The 21703-nt window shown below is 38.2% G+C and overlaps 1 protein-coding gene and 1 non-coding gene across 3 annotated transcripts in view; both read left to right on the top strand.

Moving 5' to 3' along the window:
• The window catches only part of SPIDR (scaffold protein involved in DNA repair), a 469654-nt gene that overhangs the window by 185424 nt on the left and 262527 nt on the right, over positions 1-21703 (top strand). For both annotated transcript variants that reach the window (XM_077768515.1, XM_077768516.1), the window contains one exon: positions 12723-12936. In XM_077768515.1, coding sequence (XP_077624641.1) covers positions 12723-12936 — 214 coding nt within the window. The remainder of the gene's footprint in view (positions 1-12722; positions 12937-21703) is intronic.
• Positions 2155-2293, top strand: LOC144235094 (U4 spliceosomal RNA). The gene has a single exon (XR_013336141.1). It is a non-coding gene; the product is annotated as a U4 spliceosomal RNA (small nuclear RNA).

The raw sequence follows: 21703 nt of genomic DNA, 5'->3' as shown, positions 1-21703 counted from the left end.
TTTCCACATGTGGAGGGTCTACTATTCCGTACAGATGTACATGCACTTCCGGCCTTCTTCAGGATTGTTTAGAGGAGGGTGGGTTTGAGCCTCAGAACTCTCTAGAGCACTCTTCTAATCATCCACAATTAGTAATTTGCTAATTTTTATAATTCCTAAAATTTTTCTCAACACACTTATTTTAAGTTGATGTTACATTTATAAAAGAGATATTTAAGTATCTCTGTACTTTCTCTTTAGCCTTATGACCTTTTAAAAGTTGTTTTCAGTGTGATTTTTGGACATCAATTTAAACCTGTTTTCCAAGCTGAAAATATTACCTCCAGTGCTACAAAATAAGGTGTTTTAAATGAGGAAGTTTTTGTTGTTGTTGTTGTTGTTGTTTTAATAAAGAAGACCTTGCCTTGTGAGTACTCAGAGTGGAAGGGGGGCAGTATGTACACTCAGTGCTCCTATACACTTCACGCCTTGGAAAGGTTAGCCTATAATAGCCCCTGTCTCAGTCAGCTCGATTGCCATAATGAAGTGTCACAGACTGGGTGTCTTAAACAACAGACACTGATTTCTCACAGCTTTAGAGGCTGGAATTCTGAGATTAGGGTGTCAACCACCATGATCCAGTACCAGTGAGAGTTCTCTTCCTGGTTTGAAGGCAGCTGCACATAGCTCTATGCTCACATGACCTCTTTGTGCACAAGAGGAAAGACAGATTGCTTGTGTCTTTTATAAGGACAGTAATCCTAATGAATCAGCGTCCCCATCTTTATGACCTCATTTAACCTTAGTTTCTTAGAAGCACCATGTCTTAGTATAGCTACACTGGAGATTAGGGTTAGGGCTTCACATATGAATTTGAGGGGACACAAACAGTCCAAAGCTTTCTGCCCCAGGCCTCCCAAAATTCATGCCCTTCTCACATGCAGAATGCATTCATTTCATCCCTACAGCCCCAAAAGTCTTAACTCATTCAGCATCAACTCTAAAGTCTAGTGTCCAAAATCTCATCTACCCATCATCTAAATCAGAGGTGGTTGGGGGAGCCTAGGTACCATTCATCCTGTGGCATAATTCCTCAACAGCTATGAGCCTGTGAAACCAGACAAGTTAATGTGTTTCCAAATACAATGCTGCAACAGGTATAGATAGGATAGACATTCCCATTCCAAAAGGAAGAAATAGAAAGGAAGAAAGGAGTGATAAGTCTCAAGTAAGTCCAAAAACAACCAAGGAAAATTCCATTATATTGTAAGGCACAAGGAAGATTTCCTTTAGTTCAGTGATCTGTCTTCCAGGTCTACTGAGATGTCAGTGTCACCCTCATGGCTCTGTGAGGCCTTTTACCCTTATGGCTCTCTGCAGAAGCCTTGACACTGAGGCAAGGAGGGGGAATTTTAGCCCACCTAAACCAAAAAGGTGGACCCATCCTTTGAAACCGGGGAGAAATAATCAACCCTGCCCCCGAGGGCCTATAATGAGTGGCAGCCCTGATGATCTCCTAATTGCCTTTGGAGTCATACCCTTTTTTGATGGATGATGCACAGTCCCAAAAGAATACCTCTAGGGGCACCTGGGGGCTTCAGTGCAGTAAGCTTCCGACTTGGGTATTTGAGCTTCAGTCATGGGTTAGAACCCAGCGGTTCATGGTTTAGAGCCTGCATCAGGTTCTCTGCTGTCAGCACAGAGCAAGAGCCTGCTTCAGATCTTCTGTCCCCTGTCTCTCTCTCTCTGTCTCAAAAATAAACATTGAAAAAAAATAGCTTTATTGTCCTGTCCTGCAGAATGAAGTCCAACAGCCTTCCTTCATTCCCTCTAGTATCTTTCTCCTTCAGTTCAAACTGGCATTGTTTTTGCTCATACATCCCACAGTCTCTTTATCAAGTGATAGTCTAGCCACACCCTTGGGGTTCTCTTCAAACGTGCTTCCTCATATTTTGCAGCGTGGACAAACTGAGAATTTTCAAAGTATTGAAGTGCTGCTTCCTTTTTGCTTCACAATTCCTTCTTCAAGTCATCTTTCTTCCATATTTTATTCTTAAGAAGTCCGGAGAAACCAGGCTCTGCCTTTTACATTTTGGTTACAAATTTCTGCTAAATATCCAATCTTGAGGCTCACAGGTTCTGTCTTCTACAAAACACTAGAATACAATTGAGCCAAGCTTTGTGCAGTGGCAGTATCATAGCCAATGAGGTTTATCCGAGGTGTGATTATTGCCAATAGAATATAATTGAGCCAAGTTGTTTGCCACTTAATAAGAAAAATTGCTGTCTTAGTTTGGGTTATTATAACAAAATATACTGGGTGGCTTAAACAACAGGTATTTCATTCTCATAGTTCTGGAATCTGGGAAGTCCAAGTTCAAGGTGTCAGTTGATTTGGTTCCTGGTGAAAGCCAACCTCGTGGTATATAGATGGCCATCTTGATGTATCCTCACATGGCGAAGAGAGATCATCTGTCTTGTGTCTCTCCTTGTAAGGGACTAATCTCATTCATAAAAACTCCATCCTTATGAGTTAATTATTTCTAAAAGCCCCACCTTCAAATGCCATCACATTAGGGATTAGGACCTCAACATATGAATTTTGATGGGATGCAAACATTCAGTTCATTGCAATTACCTTTCCTCCAGTATCCAGTCATCTCTTCATTTCTATTTGACACCTCACTAGAATTACCCTTAACATCCATATTTCTAGTATTTACCTCAGACTTCCAACCTCTACCCATTACCCAGCTCTAAAGCCACTTCCACATTTTTAGGGATTTTTTACAGCAGTACCCAGCTTGAACTGTCATAACAGAATACCATAGACTGTCTGGTTTAAACAACAACAAAAGCTGGAAGTCCAAGATCAGGGTACCACCATGGTCAGTTTCTTGTGAGAGTTCTGCTTTTCCTTGTTTGTAGGCAGCATGTATCTGGCTGTGTGCTATTGTGGCCTTTTCTCTTTGCTCCCAGTGAGATGCAGATTTCTGATGTCTCTTCTTACATGGACACTAATCCTATGAGATCTGAGCCCCACCCTGTGGCTTCATTCAACCTTAATTACTTTCTTGGAGGTCCTATATCCAATTACAGCAAAACTGAGAGTTAGAACTGCAAAATATGAATTTGTAGGGGACACAAACATTCAGTCCAGAGTACCCCCCTCTTGTCCAGTTCTGTATAAACTTTGCTTAGGAATCTCTTGCCTTCTTGGAACCTTTGTGTGCTTTTTCCTTAGATTTCTTTAAAAATTGGACCTTCTATCGCCTCTTCACCCTCTCCCAAACACTACAGACTACCTCTGCAGAACAAGTCACAGTGACATTCATGGTGGTAGCACTGTGACACTGTCATTCCAGGTGGCTGACATGCCCTGCTAAATTCTGATTGTTCTCATTGCTATAGACTGTGATGAATATTCCAATGGCCTGGTCAGTATTGTCTACTCTTTTTTTATTTTTTAGAGTTGGGTTTCAGATTTCTGTTTCATGCTTAGGATTATTGTGGTTTTGGGGGAAGAATATTTTCAACTGGGTGAAAAGGCAAAAAAAATGTGGAATCAAGAAGTGAAAGCACAATTGTTTATAGTTCAGTAAGCACTTGTGGTTAAGAAATGTGTCTGTTCATCATTGCCAGATGACCTAAAATTTTATGGGAGAACATAAATTTTAAACAAAAAGTAATTGTACTGTTTACAGAATAAAGATGTGAATTTCTTCAGAATTTAGTTTTTAGGTATTCAAACCTAGACTTCCTGCTTGGGGCTTTCTGAATTTTATTGTGAAATTATCTATGAAAATAATATGATGGCAGCTTATAATATTTACTCAGGAACAAAGTTTTGATTTAACAAAGAATAATAATGCAATATTGCAATTAATAAGAGTCTCACTCTTTGAATACTCACAGGAGCATAATATTGCTAGGTGTTTGGGAATCCTTGATAAAATTGGGCATAGTTATAATCTCTCAAAAGATCATAGGATTATGTACAAACAAATATAATTCATATTTCAGTGCATGTAAATAAAGCATTCATAAAATACAGTGAATAGATAAAGTAGGTCATTGGATTTGATTTTGGAATGTATTGTTTGTTTATTTTACTTCTTAGAACATTACTTGAATCACAGTTAATTTTCATTCTGTGGGTGCAGATCACATCCAGTTGAGGTAAGGTGAATAAGTTAAAATCATCTTGGTCAGCAGTGAAATTAAGGCTAGTGAAACAGTCCCCAGGGTTGTTTACATCAGTTTGTGTTAGGGTTCACTTAGCTCAATCCTGATACAGCATTGAGTTTATGGTTTAATAGACAAAAGTATTCATTTTATGTGTGAAAGTGTTGATAAGAGGAACAGGATGACATAAAGGAGAGTAATAAACTCAGCTGGATGGAAAAAGAAAACTGTGTTCAGAGAGTTCAACTCTTTCTTAAAAGTATGGTCTAGTTTTCACCTTATTATAGAAATAATTTAAAGATCGTGGAGTAAAGCTAGAGCAGTAAGAAATAACAGGTAACAAAGGTGTTTCTGTACGATGGAAATTAGTTTGGATTTCATCTAGTGGATAGCCATTGAAAGGTTCAGGCATGGGTGGCAATTATTAAATTTACACTTAAAAAGAGTACTCTTTGGCAAAAATGAACAAATGAAGAGATTCTAGATGCTGGCGAGGGTGTGGAGAAATGGGCACCCTCCTACACTGTTGGTGGGAATGTAAACTTGTGCAGCCCCTCTGGTAAACAGTGTAGAGATTCTTCAAAAAATTAACAATAGAACTCCCCTATGACTCAGCAATAGCACTGCTAGGAATTTGCCCAAGGGATACAGGAGTTCTGATGCATAGGGGCACATGTACCCCAATGTTCATAGCAGCACTCTCCACAATAGCCAAAACATGGAAAGAGCCTAAGTGTCCATCAGCTGACAAAAGGATCAAGAAGATATGGTTCATCTATACGATGGAATACTACGTGACAATGAGAAAGAATGAAATCTGGCCATGTGTAGCAACACAGAGGGAAGTTGAGGGTGTTATGCTGAGTGAAATAAGTCAGGCAGAGAAGGACAGATACCACATGTTCGCACATATAGGTGGATTAGGAGGAACTTGATGGAGGACCGTGGGGGAGAAGAAGGGGAAAAATAGTTGGGGAGAGGGAGAGAGGCAAACCATGAGGGACTCTTGAATGCTGAGAACAAACAGGGCTGATGGAGGTGCGGGAGATGGGGAAAAGGGGCGATGGGCATGGAGGAGGGCACTTGTTGGGATGAGCACTGGGTATTATATGGAAACCAACTTGACAATAAACTATAAAAAATAAATAAAATAGTAAATAAAAAAAAGAGTACTCTAGTGGGCCTTATGTACAATATGTTAGAATGTCCATAGAATGTCCAAGTACTAGACTGGAGAGGTCAGTTAAGGTCAGGCTATTGTATTAACTAAGAGGCATCTAAACCTTAGTATATCCAAAAGTGATATCTTCACTGACATCTAAACCTTAATATATCCAAAGTGATATCTTCATTACCACTAGTATCCCATTGAGGCCACCCCCCTACACACACACACACACACACACACACACACACACACACACACACAGAAACCTGGTCACCTAGAAACCTTGCCTATCTCTGTAGACACTAACTGTGTACTTCTTTCTCATCCAAAACATTGGAGTCCTTCTTGACTGCTTTCTCTCATTTCCTGCTTGCAGTCCTTCAATAAAATTTTGTTGACTCTCCCTTCACAATGTATCTAGTTTTCAACTATTTCTTAACACTTCTGTCCCCACTTTCCAGGTCCAAGCTACTATTATCTCTCCTGGATTGCTTCTAACTGGTTTCCCTACTTCTTCCCCTCTGCCCTCAGTCTGTTCTCAAGAAAGCAAATTATGTGCCTTCCTCATTGGCTTCTTCTGATCGCACTCACTGGAAATATCCCAGGTTCACACAATGACATAAGACCTATCTTCTCTCTGACCATTGTCGTTTAATCTCCTATCCGCTGCCACCCAGGATCAGGCAGACTACTTTTAGTCCTAGCCAAAATAGGAGTGGACTCTTCTCTGAAGGGTGGAATGAACTTTTGGGGAAAGCTGAGACCTCTAATGGGGATATTGAAGCCACCAGAAAACCATCTTATATCTTTTGGCATTTGGAGGGCCTTAAAATGAGCACAAGAAGTACTATAGCCAATCCTTTGAATTTGAGGCTAGAGATATTCTCATTCAAATGTATTCCTAGGACTCTAGCCCTTCTTCATTTTATAAGGCTGGGATTTCCTAAATAACTGTCAAAAGTTGATAGAATAGGACATGGAGTTAGTTGAGGTATTATTTAAAATTTCACAGGTAACAGAGGCACCCACATAAGACCATTTTGGTACTGGAGGTATATATCATTTGGGGGGATAGGGGACAGCTATAAAATACCTTTAAAAAGAGTAAAATATAAACTGATTATACTGTGGTAATCCAGAGTGAGCAACAATGAGAATCGTAATAATCATAGCTGGTGGTAACTATATCAGAGTATCTGTTCAGGACAGAGGTCCTACCTGTACTGGAAGCAGGTGGTTTAAAATCTCCTGATGTCCATTCCTGAGCCTTGCTGTGCTGTCCCCCCAACCTGTGTGTATGTGTGTCTGTGTGTGTGCGTGTGTCTGTCTGTCTGCATATATCTGTATGCGCATGTACATGATGGGTGAGGACTGAGGGATAAAGGAATGATGGACACTTATTGACGTGATGATTTGGCCTGAAGGAGAGAAAAAGTACGAGTTTCAGATAATAGAAGGCCATACACTTTAAAGCAAGATGCCGTATAGATTGTAATATCTATGAAGATAAAGAGAGACAGAGTAATAATATAGGGGGAAATTCCAAATTACTGTGTAGCCAGTGTTTGGATAATGAAATGGAGTAACTTAAAGTTAGTGCAACAATTTTTTAAATAGTTTATTTTTGAGACAGAGACCGACAGAGCATGAGTGGGGGAGAGGTGGAGAGAGAAGGGGAGACACAGAATCTGAAACAGGCTCCAAGGCTCTGAGCTGTCAGCACAGAGCCTGACGTGGGACTCAAACCCACGAACTGTGAGATCATGACCTGAGCCAAAGTTGGACACCTAACTGACTGAGCCACCCAAGCGTCCGGTAGTGCAACAATTATATTATGTCAAGTATATCTTTTAGAAAAACTTACTGATCCTTCTGTCTTCTATAGGAGGATCATTTCAGTATGTCCTGGCATACTAACTTGTTTCACTTGGTACTTTCTTATATAGTTTTCACTAATTTCTTACATAGTACTTCTTGTGTAAATCTTCATGAAAATTATCATAATATATCATAATTTATATATAACATAATCTACTTAAGAGGATTTCAGTTGACTTGCATATAAATGGACCCTGGCTACCTGTATATTTCAAATAAGTCCAGTAGTCTCGGATACATTTTGTTCTTATATAATTTACTTGATTCTTTTGTGGCCTCTTGGTCATTTAAAACCAATGCTTTTAAGAGCAGTTAGATGATAAAATAAATCATTCATTCACATATTCACTTGGCAAATGTTAGCGTTAAATATTTTCCACTTTTAACTAAGAGCTATTTTATCTGTTTTCATATATACAGATAGAAATGACAAGATCCTGTTGTATACTTTCTGTATGAATCCTTCTGTTCCTCTTTCTTAATCGTTAAAGTCTTTGGTGTTACATATTGATGTGTGTGCTCTCCAAATACCTTCAGTATTTCGTAGTATGACAAGTCATGCTTTGCTTTTACAGTGCAGTAATCAGTGTTGGTGCTCTGACCACGTCCTGCCAAAGCAAGATCATCCATTTCTCACCTGGTTGTGTTTTCTTTATATTTTAAATAAGTCTTATGTCTTAACATAATAAAGTAGGAAAAAAGTATCACTCACAATTTCCTATCTTTAACCAGCATTTACCTGAGAGAAATTTTGACCCATGACTTGTAGTAACACTCCATTTCTCGGATTAGACCTATCAGTAATTCTCTCTGACCTTAAGAAAGTCATGTGAGCAAGTAACTTTTTCAGTTTTCTTATCTGCCAAAAAGGGAGATTAATATCTTCCTTACCTATTTCATAGGGTTATTATAGGTCAAGTATGATAATAGATTTGATTTGAAAATGACTTGGAAAGTTAGTAACAGTGACAGTGACCATGATGACAGGGGCTGCTGTTATTTCATGTGTGATGGACCAGGCCCTTTCTGTGTTATCTCTGTCAATATTTGTAGTGTTCTTGAGGATGTTCTTGAGGATGACTATCTCTATTTTAAAATGAGGACGGGGCATCTGGGTGGCTCAGTCGGTTAAGTGTCTGACTTTTGGCTCAGGTCATGATCTCATGGTCCGTGAGATCGAGCCCTGTGTCAGGCTCAGAGCCTGGAGCTGCTTCAGATTCTGTGTCTCCCTTCCTCTCTACTCCTCTGCCACTTGCATCCTGTCTCTCTCCCGAAAATAAACACTAAGAAAAAAATGAGGACAGTGTTGGGGTCCAACTTCATCTCAGGTTGTGATCTTGTGGTTCTTGGGTTCAAGCCCTACATTGGGCTCTGTGCTGGCAGCCCAGAGCCTGCTTAGGATTCTCTGTCTCCCTCTCTCTCTGCCCCTCCTCCATTTGCACTCTCTTTCTCAGAAATAAAGAAATAAACATTTAAAAAATAAAAATAAGGAGACTGTTAAAATGAAGATAAGTGTAGATAAGGAATTTGAGGATTTCAGAAGGGAAAGAGTAGTTGCTTCTGGCCGGGATTCAATAAACCCTTCCTGGGCAAGCTTATATTTTGGCTGAGTCTTACAAATTTACGGAAAATTTTGCCCCCTGGCACAGAAATGCCTTTTATGTACCATCAATTTAATTACAAAGTAATCTTTGTTTGTAAAACCAGTATCTCTTACGCCCAGATTTAACATTTGCCTCAAATACACAATTGTTTTAGGTTGCTTTTTGCTTTTTTATCTCTCACACAAAGGGGAAATTACACTGCCTTATTTTCTTGAGGGAAGTTAGGCTACTGGTTTGTCCCTAAGGCTGTATTGGACAGTGTTTTGTATGAGAGACTAGAGAGCTTCTTGGAGAACATTGGAGCCCTGTGGTACATCCAAGACGGCACTGCTCAGCATTCTTTACCAAGACTGTACGTTAGTCACCCAGCATGTTGGAGTGCACCAAGACTTCGGTGACAGTCAGTACCATTATGCTGCAGTGCACAAGAGTGATAGTATCATATGGCATGTTTATCCTACATTGCAGTGCACCAGGGTTCTGTTGGTGGTACCATAAAGCATGTTTTTTCTATACTGCAGTGTACCGTGGCTGTGGAAATAATAATACTATACAGCATGTTTTTATTCCATGCCACAATACACCAGAGCTATGGTGGTAGTACCATTGAATATGTTTATTCTTAGGGCGGCTCATTGGGTTCAGCATCTGACTCGATTTTGGTTCAGGTCATGATCCCAGGGTGTTAGAATCGAAACCTACATCAGCTTCCACACTGAGCATGGAACCTGCTTAATTCTCTCTCTCTCCCTCTGCCCTCTCCCCCACTCAAGCACTCTCTCTTCTCTAAAAAAAAGTATGTTTATTCTGTGCTGCAGTGCATGGGCTGTGGTGATAGTCAATACCATGAACGTGTTTATTTTACAAGTTATTTAGTGCTCCAGATCTTCAGCAGAAATCATAGTTTTAGGAATATTGCCAGGACTTATCATAAAAATCTTCAAAGAGAGTGTAGTTAGAAGCAATATGTTTCATCTCAGATATGTAAGTATTTCTGGGGTAATAACTATTTATGTGTCTGCAGTGTTTTGCCTTTATAAAATCTGTCAAGTGCTCGCTTCGGCAGCACATATACTATAAAATCTGTCAAAAGTTTATAGGGACTATAGGGCTTGGCAGACTACTGAAAACCTATTTCCCTTTTAGAGCCACATGAGACAGTAATTAGTGCCCAGAGAGAAAACCTGTGCCACTCAGGCAGGCCACTGAGCACGGCCAGAGGCAGACACTCAGCCACACGGAGCCAGGCCATCTGATCTCACGGGCCCTGGAGCTCCCAACAGCAACCGGTTGATGTGGGAGGAGCCACACATGCTGTCCAGTTTTGGGGGATGAGCTCTGAGTGCAGGTACAAGTTTTAAAAATTCTTAAAATAAGTGCAAAAATACTCCTTTGGTTAATGCAGCCCCGAAATGTAGGTCATTTCCCTGTGCTGCTGAAGACCTTAATTTTCCAACCATTGCTCTGGCTGGCCTGCATGGGAAAAAATGGTTTGTGCACCAGAGTGACCTCTGTGTTATCCTGGCGTGTTTTCCTACTCACCAACTGAGGATGAGCTATGTTCTACTAAAGAAACAACTATTGTGGTAGAGGAGGCTCAATGCTTCCTTCCTAGTTAGTGCCTTTCTGTAATACTTGCTTTCATTACTCCACTTCCCCTCTCCCAAAGTGACTAGTACCAGCCTGACACTGTGCTTGTTCATATCCTTCCCCCATTCTGTTTCCTTCCTTACCTTAAGAAATAGTAGCAAGATAGGTACATACCTTAGGATACAGTAGTTGAAGGTAGTGCTCTGGGGCAGTGATGTGGCCTTGCTTAATATGTGAACACATGCTGTTGGCACTTAGAGAAGGGAAGGAATGGAAAATTAGGGGTGAGTGGACAATGAAGAAAAATGAGGGAAAAGAAATGGAAATGAAATTAAATTATATAACTAACACTTTGATGTTATTTAAATATTAATTTTTATTATTCACTATTAACCAGTTGGATAAAGTGGTAAAGAAATTATTATCAGTATCTATTATATTATTAGCAGGGTACTATGCTAGACACTTAGCTTTTGTTATTTCATTTAATTTTTTTAAATTAAAAACCAGAGTAATAGAATAACATAGTGTACTCACCACCTGGAATTAATAACACATTTTAATCTTTGGTCTTTTTTTGATTCACATTTTTTAATAATAGAAATATGAAGTGTGAAATTTATCTCTTTCCTTAGGTATGTGTTTCTATGTATCCTGCTGGTCGTATTTACATACTTCTATTGCATATATATACACAATAATGATTTATTATTTTCTGTGTAAAGAATTTATAACATTATGATTATCATACTCTGCGTATCTTGTTTACCCTCTCTTGATGAGTTCTCTCCATGCTGATGCATAGAGGTCTGGCCCACTGTTGCTAAGTTCTATATGCTGTTCTGTTATATGGACACAGCATGGTTTGCCCTTCCTCCTGTTGATTTGTGTTGGGTACAATTTTCTGCTCTTATAAATAGTCCTGACACATGCATCCTTGTTTAGGTCTCCTAGTGCCTGTGACAGTTTCTGGGACACATCTGGGTTTTAGGTTACACACACTGTTGACCTCAGTTCTCTCATTTAAGTCTTAAAAATATTCTTTGAGGTACACATGGGAAAGCTGAGGTGTTGAAATGTTATCTAACTTGGCCAACTTAATTAATCAGAGAGCCAGTACTTAAACTCAGATCAAATTCCACTCATTAAAAAATCTTTTTAATGTTTATTTATTTTTGAGAGAGAGAGAAAGACCGAGCATGAGTGGGGGAGGTATACAGAGAGAGGGAGACACAGAATCCGAAGCAGGCTCCAGGCTCTGAGCTGTCAGCACAGAGCCAGACGCAGGACATGAACCCACAAACTGCGAGGTCATGACGTGAGCCAAAGTCAGATGCTTAATGCACTGAGGCACCCAGGCGCCCCTCCATCTATTTAAATCTCAAGCCCTAACATTGAACATTCCTCAGAAGTCCTCACCTTTTTTTTTTTAATGTGTTATTTATTTCTGAGAGAGAGACAGCATGAGCAGGGGAGGGTCAGAGAGAGAGGGGGACACAGAATCCAAAACAGGTTCCAGGCTCTGAGCTAGCTGTCAGCACAGAGCCGGACGTGGGGCTCAAACCCACGAACCATGAGATCATGACCCGAGCCGATGTCGGGCACTTAACTGACTGAGACACCCAGGTGCCCCAGAAGTCCTCACCTTTAACCTTTATGATCATTAGAACAGTTGAAACCAGGCAGTGTCCTGTAGAGAGTCAAAGCAGGTAATGAGGTGGAAGGAGCATATAAGGAAGAAGGATCAATAAGTGGCCATACTTCCTTTGTTGTAGTTAATCAAAAGAGTTCAAGATTTGGTATAAAACCATGCTCTGTGAAATGATGGGTCTAAGTTTTCTGTGTATACAATAATGTTTCTTATGATGGAAGACTATCTTTTATGTTGCTTAAAGTACAATTTTAATTAAAAGATGTTACAGTGATTATGTTACTGTCTGTACTCTACTTTGCAAAGTATACAGACCATTTTCTATAGGTGGAGAAAGCTATCTTATTTTTTTTTAATTTTTAATGTTTATTTATTTTTGAGGAGAGAGAGAAAGAGAGAGTGCAGGGGAGGGGCAGAGAGAGGGAGACAGAGAATCCGAAGCAGGCTTCAGGCTCCAACCTGTCAGCACAGAGCCCAATGTGGGGCTTAAACTCACAAACCATGATACCATGACCTGAGCTGAAGTCAGAGGCTTAACTAACTGAGCCACCCAGGTGCCCCTAAAGCTATCTTAATGTGATCCTTTTTTTCATGACATTTTATTCACAGTTGGACCTTATGTCTGTTAGACTTCATTTTGCTTATTTTTTTCTTCTTTACCTTCTAGGTAGAAAATCTGGCATATTAATTGTGAAAATTCTAGAGCTGCATGAGGAATGCACCTTCCAAGTTGCTATGTGTGAGCAGTTAGCAGGGCTGCAGGCCGACAGCCCTTCTCAAGGTGAGGCTCCCAGGACTGGCCTGAAGGTTCTCTTCACCAAGGAGACTGCTTGCCATCTCAGGGGGCGTCCCCAAGACATCATCCGTATATATCCTCCCTGGTGAGTGCAAAGAACTGATTGTAGCAGTCACTAACTGAGTTTGTCTCAAAATGTATTTTTATCATGAACATTTTTGTCACCTTCTTATGGAGAAATGCCAGGAAGAAGAAGCCAGGATTTGACATAGATTTTATGTAACAGAAGCACTGAACTGTCTTTGAATGCTTTTTTGTACTTTTGGCAGGAAATTTTTTTATAATTTAAGGACAGAGGTGAGGGAGAAACAACCGTATCAAGAATCCTGTCTAAGTGGTATGTTAAAAAATATGGCTGTTTTTGTTTTTTCTTAGAAATACAGTTTTAGTAAGAGGCATTAATGTGACAGCATAATACACATTAATTTAATATTCTTTGCTAATCACTTCGAAAGGGATAAAAAGCATAAATTAAGACATAATAGGTTTGAATCTTTAGGAGCATAAATGGTTATTAATGGGTCAGAAATTATTTTTAAGGATACAAGTTTGCTTTCTTCTCCATAGGGTGTTATTTTTTACTGCAACAAAAAGAAAATCGTATTATTTTTAAGAGAACATTTGAGCAACCTTGTTTTAAGAGCTAACTAGGGGCGCCTGGGTGGCTTAGTCGGTTGAGCGTCCGACTTTCGCTTAGGTCATGATCTCGCGGTTCGTGGGTTCGAGCCCCGCGTCGGGCTCTGTGCTGACTGCCAGCTCAGAGCCTGGAGCCTGTTTCAGTCTGTGACTCCCTCTCTCTCTGACCCTGCCCTGCTCACGCTGTTTCTCTCTCTCTCTTCTAGAAATAAATAAAACATTTAAAAAAAAAAAATTAAGAGCTAACTATTAATTTTATTGGCACATTTTAAAAAGTTTCATTCATCTGTCAAATTCTTAACTTTGAAGTTCACTTACAGGTCTTAAAGTAAAACTTCCTTCCCAGAGGAGGGATCTGTTTTCACTGTGTCCATAGCAAGATGATTCCCAGTGTTTACTTAAATTCTTCCACTAACAGGCTGTGGATATCATAGGGTAACCTACATTTTATTTTATATCATTTCATTTTTTTAAATATATCTTTTACTGAACAGTATGAGACACCTACAGGTTCATATACAAATTATAAGTATACATTTCTTCAAATAATCACGTAGTGACTATGTAATTCCTATCCAGTCTAAGAACTAGAATGTAGTGCATACCTGGGACCACCCCATACCCCTCTCATTTCCCCCTCTTCCTCCTATACCAGGTGACTGTGATCCTGGTTTATGATGCAGTAGACTCCTTTAGATGTCTGAGAACTTGATATGAATAGAACCATACAGTAATCATACAACATGCATTGTCTTTTGCCTGACTCCTTTCACTTACTATTATTCTTGCAAGATTCATCAATTTTGTTGCATTTATCGACTTGTTCATTTTTATTGCTAGATAGTATTCCATTGTATTAATGTATGCAGTTAAATCCATCTGTCTTCTATTGACAGATAGTTAGGTGCCTTCAGTTTGAGGATATTAGTAATAACGTTGTAATGGCCAACTGTCATTCTGTGCAGCTTACTCAAGAATATAATGCCATTAATTTTCTTGTCTCTGAAATTTCTCAACATAAAATTGTATGGCATTATTTTTCTACTGTATTAAAATTTTTTTTTAATTAGTCTTGACTGTACTTCCTCTTCCCACACTGCGGCCAAATTGCCCCCATTCTCTACCCAGCTTGTTTCATTCAGGCTTCCAGCCCAGCACTCCCCACAGCACCTCCGGCATCAGCAGTGACCACCACGCTGCTCCCGTGGCTCCTTGTGTGACCAGCATGTCTTCCTCTCGTGCAGTGCTCATTCTTGCTCCTACTCATGCCTTCTGCTGGCTTCTCAATACTAAAGTGCTGCTGGGATCAGTCCTAGACCTCCTCTCTGTCCTGTCTACCTCACCCCTTTGGTGCTTTCATTTTACCTTTTGCTTTAAATACTAGCTGGAGACTGATGCCTCTTAAAACTCTCTGCAGCCCACTCTCCGCCCCATCATCAGAGCAGCGCGCCGTACTTCTGTGGCTATGACCTTACTTGAGTGCTGATGGCCTGGCGGAATCACACTCCTAGCCCTCCCTCTTCTTCCTTACCCTTCCCCATGTCAGAAAAGAGAAACCACCTTCTTGCAGTTCCTCTGTATATCCTCAACTCTTCTTTTTCTCGTAATCTCCCTTCTGCCTTGGGAACCTCCTGTCTTCTCCACTTCCAAAAGCACACAGAGTCCAGGACTTCTTGCCACCTCTACTGTCAGGAACTTTCCAGATAATCATCATCCTCTGGATTATTGCAGTTTCTTAAAGTATCTCCCCACTTCTTTCTTTGCCCTCCTTCTGTCTCTTTCAAGATGACTGAAGGAGCAAAGCTATGAATATGCAAGTTCTCACACCGCTTTTTGGCTCTACAGTGTCTGCTCACCTCATACACAAACCCAGCCCGAGCTCTGGGGCCTTATCTCCCACTGCTCTGTCTCCCTCCCCATTTCCATGTAGGCACCCTACACCCTGGTCCTCAGATTCCATGCAGCTCTCCTCCTGGGGCCGGTGTTCCTGCCACTGCCTGTGCTGGACACCCCTCCCTGTGTCTGCATGGTCTGCAGTTTTCTTATCTTCTCTGGGCATTTACTCAGCTGTCACCTTCTCAAGAGTCTTTCCCTGGGTTCCATATCTAAAATTGGAAACTACTCCCTGTCACACCCTTTATTGTCCTTTCCTACTTTGTTTTTCACAGTCAGACATATTAAAGTATTAGTTTAGAATCTCGCTGTGGAATGAGCTGTCTCCTCTGTGTCCTGAGAGTGCTACTTCTGTCTAGGGCCTTGTTCCTATAATTTTTTGTGTTCTTTTGACTGTTTCATTAGAAGTTCTTTTTGGAAGCTTATAGTAAAACTCATTGATATTTAGAGTATTTGATTTTTTTAGCATATTCTAGTTTTATCATCTTTATCAATATACAATGCTTTTTGTTTATTTTATTTCAACAAAAATGTATATTCCAGCTATGCTGAGTTTATTATAGTGAGACACAGAAGATTCCAACATAGTTATGTTTGGAACAAAATTTAGAAACATTACTACACTTTGGATTCTGGCTTTTTCCAAAATATTTTTAAAAATTTTATTTATATGTCTATATTTTTTAAAATTTTGTTTATATGTCTATTATTTTTAAATTTGATTTTGTTTTTTTAATTCTAGTATAATTAACATACCATGTTATATTAGTTTAAAGTGTACAATATTGTGATTCAACAATTCTGTACCTTACTTAGTGCTGATCACAATAAGAGTACTCTCAATCCTCTTCATCTGTTTCACCCATCACCACATCAACCTCCCCTCAGGTAACCACCAGTTTGTTTTCTATGTGTAAGAGTCTGTTTTTGTTTGTCTTCTCTTTTTCTTTGTTCATTTGTTTCATTTCTTAGATTTGACATTTAAGTGAAATCTCTGGTATTTGTCTTTCTCCGACTGACTTATTTTGCTTAACATTATACTCTCTAGATCCATCCATGTTGTTGGAAATACAAGATTTTTTTCTTTTTTATGGCTAAATAGCACTCCATTATAGATATACACCACATCTTCTTTATCCATTCATCTATCAGTGGATACTTGGGTTGCTTTCATAATTTGGCTATTGTAAATAATGCTGCATAAAATGGGGGTGGCATATGTCTTTTTGGATAAGTGTTTTCATATTCTTTGGGTAAATATCCAGTAGTGGAATTTTCTGATCCCATGGTAATTCTATTTTTAATTTTTTGAGAAATCTCCGTACTGTTTTCTACTGTGGCTGCTTCAGTATGCATTCTCACCATGAGTCCAAGAGGACTTTTTTCTCCACATCCTCACCAACATCTGTTCCTTGTGTTGTTGATTTTAGCCATTCTGACAGGTGAGACAATTTGCATTTCTCTGCTGATTACTTGAGCATCTGTTCAAGTATCTGTTAGCCATCTGTATGTCTTTGGAGAAATGTCTGTTCATGTCCTCTGCCAGTTTTTCATTTGGATGATTTTTGGGGGGTGTTGAGTTGAGTAAGCTCTTTATATATTTTGGATACTAACCCTTTATCCACTATATCATTTGCAAATATCTTCTCCCATTCAGTAGATTGCCTTTTATTTTTGCTTTTTTTCCCCTTGCTTTGGGAGACATATCTTGAAAAATGTTGCTACAGGTGATGTCAAAGAAAATTATTCCCTGTGCTCTCTTCTAGGCTTTTTTGTGGTTTCCAGTTTCACATTTAGGTCTTTAATATATTTTTAGATTATTTCTGTATATAGTGTAAGAAAGTGGTCCAGTTTTATTCCTCTGCATGTTGCTGTCCAATTTACCCAGCACCATATCTTGAAGAAACTCTTTTTTCCCATTGCATATTCTTGCTTCCTCTTTTGTAAATTAATTGACCACATAATCATGGGTTTATTTTTGGGCTCTCTGTTCTGTTTCATTGATTTATGTGTCTTTATTTGTGCCAGTATCATACTGTTTTGGTTTATTATAGTTTTATAGTATATCTTGAAATCTAGGATAGTGATACCTCCAGTTTTGTTCTTTTTCAAGAGTGCTTTTGTTATTTGAGGTCTTTTGTGATTCCATATAAATTTCAGGATTATTTGTTCTAGTTCTGTGAAAAACACTGTTGATATTTTGATAGGGATTACATTAAATCTGTAGATTGCTTTGTGTAGTTTTTAACTATACAAATTTAACGAATTTAACAATATTTAACAATTTAACAATATTTGTTCTTCCAGTCCATGAGCATGGAATGTTTTTCAACTTCTTTGTGTTATCTTCAGTTTCTTTATCAGTGTTTTATAGTTTTCAGAATACAGGTCATTTACCTCTTTGGTTAAAGAGTATTTATTTATTTTTTATTCTTCTGGGTATTTTATTTTTCTGGGTGCAATTGTAAATGGGATTGTTTTCTTAATTTCTCTTTCTGCTACTTCATTACTAATGTATACAGATACAATAGATTTCTGTATATTGATTTTGTGTCCTGCAAGCTTACTGAATTTACTTATCATTTCTAGTAATTTTTTGACAGAGTCTTTAAGGTTTTCCAAACAGTATCATGCCATCTGCAAATAATGAAGGTTTTACTTCTTCCTTGCCAATTTGGATGACCTTTACTTCTTTTTATTGTCTGATTACTGTGGTTAGGACTTCCAATACTATGTTGAATAACAGTGGTATGAGGACATCCTTCTATTGTTCCTGATTTTAAGAGAAAAGCTTTCAGTTTTTCACCATTGAGTAGGATGTTAGCTCTTTGTTTTTCATAGATGACCTTTATTATGCTGAGGTATATTCCCTCTAACTCTACTTTGTTGAGAATTTTTATCATGAATGGATATTGTACTTTTTCAAATGCTTTTTCTGGATTTTTGAACTGTACAGTTTTTATCCTTTTTCTTGTTGATGTGATGTATTACGTTGATTTATCGTTTCCTCAGATAAGCAGATAAGCTCTTAGAATCATTAATTAGGTCCATATAGCATCATAGTGCTTCTAAATCTCTATACCTTTAGTATGGGTTTTTCCTTGCCCATTTCATTTAAAAAGTATTTAATTGTTTTTTTCTAGTAGGTATTTAGTACATATGATACAGATTTCAAATGTATCAAAAGATATACAATGAACGGGCGAGTCTTCTTCCATACTTGTTCCCCAGCCATTCAATTCTCATCATCCAAAGGAACCACTGACACCAGTTTCTTACATACCATCCAGAGATGGTGTATGTTTATGTGTGTGCATATTCATATATAATATAAACTCATTTATGTGTTTCCTGCCACTATTCTTTTTTTTTTTTTTTTTAAACAAAAGCGATAGCCAACAATAATACTCTTGTACCATGCTTTTCTATTTTAAAAATACATCTTGGAGATTATTTAGTAACAATATGCTGGTATAGAAATAGTTGTTACATTCTTTTTGCATTGACTTCTGACTTAAAAGTACCATTATTATTCAGTCAGCCCCTTTGGATGGACATATTTGTTGTTCCTCCTCTTTGGTTAGTGCAGACAGTACTTTAGCATTTCCTACATGTGTGAGAAAGAGATAGAAGATGAATTTCTGTAAGTATTATTACTGGATCAGGATATATACCTCTTTAATTTTAGCAGAAATTATCAAACGGCACCATTTACATTTCTACTAGCAGTGCATAAAGTACCTTTTTTCCTTTTATTAATCTTCTGTATTGATCTTCACCAATTTAAAAATGTGAAGATGGAATTTATCATTTTAATTTGCATTCTTTTCTATAACGTAAGCTTGGGCTTCATTTCCTGTGCTTAAGAACCATTTTTGTATTATTTTCTGTGAAATGCCCATTGATGACTTTACCTTTCTTCTCTATGATTGTTGGTCTTTATCTTAGCAGTTTGTATCAACTCTTCAGAAATGATAAAAATAGCTCCTTGTCAATCATATACATTACAATGAGTTTTCTTCCAGTTTGTCATTAGTCTTTCAGTGTTTTTAGGCAGTAGCTATTCCTTTTTGTTTGTTTTTGGAAAGCAGAGTAGTCTGCTTTTCCATGGCTGAATTTATTGATCTTTTGTAGTTTCTGCATTATATATCATAGATAGTAAAGAAGTTAAAACCTTTCTTGCTCTGAGATTAAAATTTTTTCTGAATTTTATTCTAATACTTTTATGGATTAATTGCTTTAAAAACTTTTATATTTAGGGGCGCCTGGGTGGCTTAGTCGGTTAAGCGTCCGACTTTCGCTTAGGTCATGATCTCGCGCTTCGTGGGTTCGGGCCCCGCGTCGGGCTCTGTGCTGACTGCCAGCTCAGAGCCTGGAGCCTGTTTCAGTCTGTGACTCCTTCTCTCTCTGACCCTCCCCTGTTCACGCTGTCTCTCTCTCTCTCTCCTAGAAATAAATAAAACATTAAAAAATAAAAATAAAAAATAAAAACTTTTATATTTAAATCTTTGACTCCGGGAATTTATATTTAGGTAATACGTTAGGTAGAAAATGCATTTTTTTCAAATGACTACTCAGCAGTCCCAGCAGCATTTATATACATCATCTTAAATTTATGAATTTATGGAATAGGACTTAAAAGCAGTCTCTGGGTACGGCTCTGCTAGGACACTCCTCCCTTCCCTATGCTGATGCAATTAATGAAATGGCAGCATGTATAAGAACACTAGGGTTCTAATTGGACCTTGATTCTGTCTTCCCCCCAAAATCTGTTCTCATTCAGCATCTTCTCCTTTCTCACTCCAGTTTTTGCTTTGCTGTATAATTTAGGTCTTGCTTTCAAGGAAGTCTAAGATTATTTGTGATGGCAAGGGCAAGTTGCTATTCCCTCCTCAACTTCTAATATTTTTGTGCACCTCTATATATTTCAAAACACATTTATTAAGTGACACTTTTTTTAATAAAAAAACAGTTTAGTGTCTAAGTGTGAATGTTCTTCTTTAGGAAACATGTTTTAGAGGTATTGGATTTGGGACACTTTCTTGGGCTCGAGAGAAGTAAAATTTAATAAAAATTATCTGCAAAAATATATATTTACAAAAAATTTCCAAATCCCACTGGCTCCTTAGACCTCATAAGTGGATGAGTTATTGTCATTTGACTTTGGAATGTTTCTAGGTCTGGATCTTATTGAGGGGGGCTGCCTTGTTGGTTGCTTCTTTCATTCTTTTAGGGGAAATTTTCTGTGTGAAATTGTATGGAATTTCCTATGTGGTTCTATATGCGGTGATTATTAATTCTAACTTTGATTTGGATATTTTCTTTTTCTCTGTTATATTTTTGGTTTCCATTCTTTGAGGATTTTTATTCTGTAAATGGAATATAGATTGTAGAATAAGAGTAAAATGAAAGCCTGTGTTTGCTCATTTTAATATATGAGACCTTAATGTTTTTATATCTTATGCCATCCAATGGAAAATTAATTTTGCTCTCTAGGAAGACAACTTAGAATGCTTGTGTTGTTATCCAAACCAAATGGTACCTGATATTAATGCTATGTAAGAATTTTAGTACATCCACAAAAGTGAAAATGTCTAAAATATAATTTGATAAATTTCTCTGGAGTCATTGTGACCTTTCTCAAAATGACCATCTCAAAAGAAGAATATCTCCTTCTTCTATGTGAGTGTCTCTCTCTCTCTCTCTCTATCTATATAGATAGATCTATATAGATAGATCTATATAGATAGATCTATATAGATAGAGAGAGAGAGAGAGAGACACACACACAAACACACAAAAACTCATTTGTAGAAGTATCAGAGATATAAAGTAAGATACCTTGACACAAATTTTAAAACACTGATCATTCCCAAATGTTGGTGGCGGGGAGTGTAATTTGGCACCTTCTTTGGCAATATGTCACAAATGTTAATGTGAATTCACTTTGATACAGAACTTTTGCCATTAAGACTTTATCCTATAAAAATACTCAAATATGTACAAAAATATAGTCATAAATGTTTTGCTTAAAACCTTAAAATCTAAATCCAGCCCAAATAGCAATTAGGTTGTAGTGGATTAAATAAGTTTTGGCACATCTCTGCAATGCATGGTAATTTCACAAAGTGATAGAGATTTTTATTTCCTCTCATAGAAAAATATCGATATCACAGTGTTATTTTGCAGAGAGTAGGTCACAAGACAGCACTCAGGGTCACTGAGGCAGGAGGAGCAGTCTGGGTCACTTGGATAGGAGGAGTATTACCACTTCTTCCTTGGCCACCTTCTTATTACCCAGCAGACAGACTTGATACACTATT

The sequence above is a fragment of the Crocuta crocuta genome, unplaced genomic scaffold (assembly GCF_008692635.1).
Source record: "Crocuta crocuta isolate KB4526 unplaced genomic scaffold, BGI_CrCroc_1.0 scaffold381, whole genome shotgun sequence".
Lineage (NCBI taxonomy): Eukaryota > Metazoa > Chordata > Mammalia > Carnivora > Hyaenidae > Crocuta > Crocuta crocuta.
This window is presented reverse-complemented; position numbering and strand designations above follow the sequence as displayed.